Source organism: Nicotiana attenuata, chromosome 1 (genome assembly GCF_001879085.1).
Source record: "Nicotiana attenuata strain UT chromosome 1, NIATTr2, whole genome shotgun sequence".
NCBI lineage: Eukaryota > Viridiplantae > Streptophyta > Magnoliopsida > Solanales > Solanaceae > Nicotiana > Nicotiana attenuata.
Window position 1 is genome coordinate 36,884,574 of NC_031989.1, and position 5,441 is coordinate 36,890,014.

Genomic DNA, 5,441 nt, shown 5'->3' on the forward strand with positions numbered 1-5,441 from the left:
AGTATATTATTTTCAAGTTCAATTAAATATTATGCAAATGCCTGCTAAGACTATATAAATTCAAAGTAATAAAAAGATTAGTTAGAAAGAAAATATTATTGAGATTAATTTAGTACTACAAAGTCAAATAAGTTTCTCAATTAATTCCCAAAAAGTTAAAGAGGTAAATCCTAATTTACCTTCTAAAATATTTATTGATGGGTAATTTTTTTTTTTTTTTAAAAAAAAGATTGTCGGGAAATGTCAAAATTACATTACATGAGAATAATTGTGACTTTGAGAGTGTTTGGAGTTCAGTATTAATGTTCCGACTTGAAAGTTGAAACGCAGTCATGATTTTATAGTAGTAAAAATAAAAAAAAATATAAAGTAAAAGAGCTTGTACGGTTGTACGTTGATTAGTCCGGGCTCCGAATCCAAATTGGTAAGGCAACCCGTATTCTCTGCTTCAGTCTCTAAAATATCTACAGTATACAGAATTCCCCTTTTCACCTCACGACACCATAACTCCGGCAGATCCCTACCCAAACCCTACCACTTTCGGGTATCACTTTGTAGCCAAATTTCTCCCAATTTCAACGGCTACTGGTAAGTTTTTCTTATAGCTAAATCCCCATCTTTAAATGCGAAAATTATCTAATTGTACTATCCAATTGCTTTTTCAACATCTTATTGTTCTTTTCCAATTTGCTTAATTCCTTATGTAACCTTCTTGTGTGAGTTTTTAAAATTGCTGGTTGCTCCATGCTCGTGCTTCTTTTTTCCTTTTCTTTTGTTCGTTGAAAACTATCTTGAGCATTCTGTGCGCTAATCTATATTTGCCCTTTTTCTTTTGTGGAAATTTGGACCTTTTCCATTAGTATTATCTTGCAGAACTAAAATTAACGGCTTAGTGTTGCCTTACAACCTATGATATAGGCAATTTTTGATATTGAGGCTAATTTTGCATCAATCTTCCTGTTCAAGATTTCACCTGTAAAAAGATATTTTATAGTACTAATATAGATAAAAAAAGCTTGTTGAAGTTCTGGGCTAAAGCTGCTTTTGAGTTTATAATACTGCTCTGTAATGTTTTTTCAGTTATGTTATTGGATTCCGTGCGGCTGTTTTTAAACCTTTCTGAGCCAAATGTTTGTTTTGCCTTATCATAATACCATTAAACTTGGGATTAGAATCCGTGGCAGGATCTGCACTAATTGAACTTGTTTAATTGGTGGCTGGAACCTTTATTGATCTATTGATGTGTGTGTAATTGGAACAGTCTCTCCTTAGTTAGCTAATATCTATCTTGAGAAGTCTAGGGTTGTTTTTATTTGATTTTGTACGTTGAATAATCATAATTTTCTGATGCAGTTGGTTTACATTTGTTGCACAGTTCAAAGTTCGGGTAGAAAATGGATATCGAAGTTGATCATTATGCTGTTTTGGATTTACCCTCTGGAGAGGAAGGGGCCAAACTTTCTGAGAAAGACATATCTAAAGCCTATAAGAAGAAGGCATTAGAGTTGCATCCAGACAAGAGGCCTGATGACCCAAATGCTCACTTGAACTTTCAAAAGCTGAAGACTTCATACGAGGTTCTGAAGGATGAGAAAGCTAGGAAGTTATTTGATGATCTACTTCGCGTGAAACGTGAAAAGATCCAACGCCAATCACAACAAGATTCAAAGCGTAGAAAGATGATGTCAGATCTCGATGCAAGAGAACGTGCTGCTTTTGCACCTGATGCCAGCGTTCTAGCTCGACAAGAGGAGGAGCGAATTGCTAGAAAGCTTAAAGAGGAAATTGCTCGAATTCGTGCAATGCATTCAAACAAAGTGCCTACTGCTACAGATCCTTCACAGAAAGAGAGACATGCAAAGGCTAAGGCGAGTACAGAAGGCAAGGGCAGTAGTGTAGACAAGGAAAAGGTGCTTAAGGTATCTTGGGAGAAGATTGGTGAAGATTATACTGCCCAAAGACTGAGAGAGTTATTTAGTGAGTTTGGTGAGGTTGAAGATGTAGTAATTAAGAGTTCTAAGAAGAAAGGCTCCGCTCTTGTTGTCATGTCTTCTAAGGACGCAGCTGTGAGTACTTTCTGAAATTGAGTATTGATTTTAATCGTTCATCTCTTTAGTTAGTAGCACCTCACTAACGGGTTTTTCTCTTTTTCAGAAAGCTGTTTGTGGAAATGTCTTGGGGGATCTATCAAATCCTCTCTTAATTGTGCCTCTTCAGCCAACAGTTCAACCCACAATGGCAGCTCCATTTTTTAACGCTGAGAAAGATAGAGAACCTGAGGGCCCAAGTTTGAGTAATCTTGTAGGTGCTGGATACCAGAAATTTGAAGACTTGGTATTAGAAAAAATGAGAAAGGTATGAACTGCTTTAAACTATTATTTGACATTCTGATATATCCTTTAGTACTATTGTATTCTGAAATAATGAATAGGCAAATATGAATATTCTATCTGAACTTTTTTCATTATTTTTACCTTAAGTCGAAAATCCTTCTACATATGCAACTTGGGTTGAGAAATCAATAGTGGTAAACTGTTAAAAAGTTTGTGAAGTAATTCCAAGTGAGCTTCCATCTAAAGTAGTTCTTTGATCTGTGGAATAAAATCTTAGGGAAGTTTTCTGACTCAAGTATCCTAAATTCTATTAGAGAATAAGTAGTATGTATGAATGTTTTCTGCTGAGGAAATCTGATAGGGGTTGACTTTGCTAAGTAATAGAGGAAGTATTATTATGCCTATTCAACATAAACTAAGGCACTGGGTAGATCGTAAATTGCTGGGTGTGAATTCGATTCTAAGTCAGAGAATGCCCATGAGTAGTCTTATTACAGAATCTGCAGTTCTAAAAATAGCCCTAGACAGGTCATTGCTAAGAGGAGAGCAGGGACTTTGTTACTGAGGTGCTTTCATCGTATTATAATGATTATTCCAACATAAGAACAGACGGGACTCCCAATCTCGGAGTGAATTAACCCTGTATCACTACCACCTTAGTTTACTAGACCTTGGCGAATTGACTAGTTACCTTCACCCCGCTTTCAGTATGTTTGTTTTAACTGTTCAGTAGCTGCATAGACTTTAGGAAAATCTGATTCTGCTACGAATTGCTACAGAGACTAGACTGCTGCAAAGTTTGATGAGGACATCTATTAATCTTTCTAATATGTCAACTAGTGGCTTGCTAATCCAACTAGGTGGTATAACCCATCCATTTACTGTTCTTCTGACTTTCTTCAGTCAACCACACGAGGGAGAAAGTTCAAAGAAGGGAAGGCTGAAGTATTCGGGAATGAGCAATGACGAAAGAGAAGATGAGGCACCTTGGGCACCCAGGAATTTGAATTAGATTTAACATGATTTGAAATAGAAAATTTTCTATCATTTTTCTGTTTGACTGCTGAAAAGAAAGAGGGAATATCACCTTATCAAAAAAAAGAAAGAGGGAATATCACCGAAATATTACTCCGAATTCCCTTTTCTACTTTATCCTAAAGTTGTGGTTAGAAGCTGAAGTAAAATGATTATAGGTCAAATTAAGGTTTAGCACCACCATATGAGAACTATCGTTTATTATCTAAAGTATCCAAAACAAAGAGGAACTTACTATCTACAGAAAGATTTAAGCTATGCTCGAATGGGTTTACAGGTGTGCGAATGGATCGAAACACAACCTAATTAGAGTTTCTTATTTCTATATGTCCTTTCTTGAATTGTTACTGCTACTATTACAAATTGCTCCATTTTCCTCTCTTCTTTTACAATTACTCTCCTCTTGTTACATCTATATCTCAAAAAAAAAAAAAGTGCTTCTTTACCCATCCTACAAGTAAGTTTTAGGAATTTTCTTACAAATACGTTTTACTAATTACAGGCTGCTCAAAGGAAGAAATAGCGTGCTGAAACTTCATCAAGTTTAAGTGCTGACATGTTAAGATTTCTAGGTTGCTCAGTTAAAGAAGAGGTAGGTATTTGATATAATATTTTATCTTGTTCATATTGTTTTATATATTTTATGCAGTATGTGGGTATCGATCGAGTTCTGATGGATAGTTTCTTCCAAATTAACAGGCAAGGAAAGCTAGGTTTTATCCTCGAGAAACAGCTCTAGTTTTTTATACTAGGGAATGCCATCTTGAAGTGGCTGTGTCAGTGTTATGCTAAGTTTCATTTTGCCGGTCTCTCTGAATCTGGTTTGTTTGTCTGACATGTATTGTACAATGAGATTCTCGTATTGCTGTCACAGGATTGGGTAGAGGAGACATTTCCCTTCACGTAGTCCAATGCGTGGTATTGTGTACGTGGTGTCTGCAGTAGAATCACATAAGTGCGGCGATGGATTCATCATATTTTTTTTGGAAAAGTTGTAATATATGCCAAGACATGGATGAGAGGCTAAATTGAGGCGGTGTTGACTGTACTGTATATTAATATCATTTGTGGATGTCTGCTATTTAGATCATTTCCACTTTTTTTTTAAGTTCGATGAGAAAGATTTCTTGATCTTAACTGAAGTCGGGCATGGCGACTACTGGATTAATGGTCTTCTATAGAGCTTCTCGTTGCCGTTATTCATCTTTTCGTAGCATAAAAGCTTAACCTGCTTAATTGTAAGCACCATTTTTTATTTAATTTACAGAAACTAGTAACAATGCCACACGTCCCTCAGTTGAATCGTAAGAAACTTTTTGAGTTCAACTTGTAGAAATGTTAGAAGTGAATAGTGTAAGTGAATTATGAATCAATTCCCAAATCTTCCTTTCTGACACCAAGCATGTTGTGTTATCCGACTTTTCGTGCCCCTATGTTTGCAAGGGGGAATCGGTCAGAAGGGTTGCATTGTATTTCAATAATCAGTGTTGATCATAGTTATATTCTCCTACTTCCTCGTCATTATACAGCATTTGAACTTTTCTTTGGGTTCTCGGGAATCGTGTACATAAATTACACGATCATAAGTATAAAATCCAGGAATAGAAAGAACCTTAGGTTGTGAAGAGAGTACCTTTGCAGAAGTAGCTTGGAGCAGTTAAACAAGAGGGTAGTAATTTAATATCTTGTTTGTGGCTTTTATATATTTTTACAAAGCAGTTTGCAGATATTAATCCTGTCCTGATGGATCCTGTAATCCTCTATGACTGGTCTACAGCAAGTACTTGCAACATATGCAAAAACAACAGATGGGAATTGAGAGGCATAGACTCTGCTGTATATATTAATGTCAGCAGTGTTCTGTATTTGACGTGAAAAATCCATTAGCTTAACTAACAGGATATCTGTTAACAAATACCAAAAATGTTCTATTTTTTATATAACTGAAAAGACTAAATTTGCTCGTGTATGTTTGAAGGACCATATTAGACTTATCCTAATAATTGAGGGACGATTTGTGTTAAAAACTCAAAATATAACCGCGCATTCCGAATTCAATGGTGGACACAGGAA

The 5,441-nt window shown here is 35.8% G+C and overlaps 1 protein-coding gene across 4 annotated transcripts; it reads left to right on the plus strand.

Annotated features, from left to right (window-relative positions):
- On the plus strand, positions 429–4,567 carry LOC109224713 (dnaJ homolog subfamily C member 17-like). 4 transcript variants are annotated; one of them, XM_019389249.1, is made up of 6 exons: positions 429–588; positions 1,376–2,066; positions 2,155–2,355; positions 3,871–3,960; positions 4,068–4,144; positions 4,243–4,567. In XM_019389249.1, the coding sequence occupies exons 2-4, from the start codon at positions 1,395–1,397 to the stop codon at positions 3,889–3,891; spliced, it is 894 nt and encodes a 297-aa protein (XP_019244794.1). In that variant the 5' UTR covers positions 429–588; positions 1,376–1,394; the 3' UTR covers positions 3,892–3,960; positions 4,068–4,144; positions 4,243–4,567. The 4 variants fall into 4 exon arrangements, with proteins under 4 accessions (XP_019244794.1, XP_019244787.1, XP_019244785.1 ...); XM_019389242.1 differs by having other exon boundaries at positions 1,354–2,066; positions 4,068–4,567; XM_019389240.1 differs by having other exon boundaries at positions 4,068–4,567.

Excerpts from the sequence above, each read along its gene's own strand:
- LOC109224713 (XM_019389242.1), top strand. The coding sequence starts at position 1,395 with ATGGATATCGAAGTTGATCATTATGCTGTTTTGGATTTACCCTCTGGA. Across the intron at positions 2,067-2,154 it reads TGTCTTCTAAGGACGCAGCT|AAAGCTGTTTGTGGAAATGT; the intron begins GTGAGTACTTTC and ends TCTCTTTTTCAG. Across the intron at positions 2,356-3,870 it reads TATTAGAAAAAATGAGAAAG|GCTGCTCAAAGGAAGAAATA; the intron begins GTATGAACTGCT and ends TACTAATTACAG.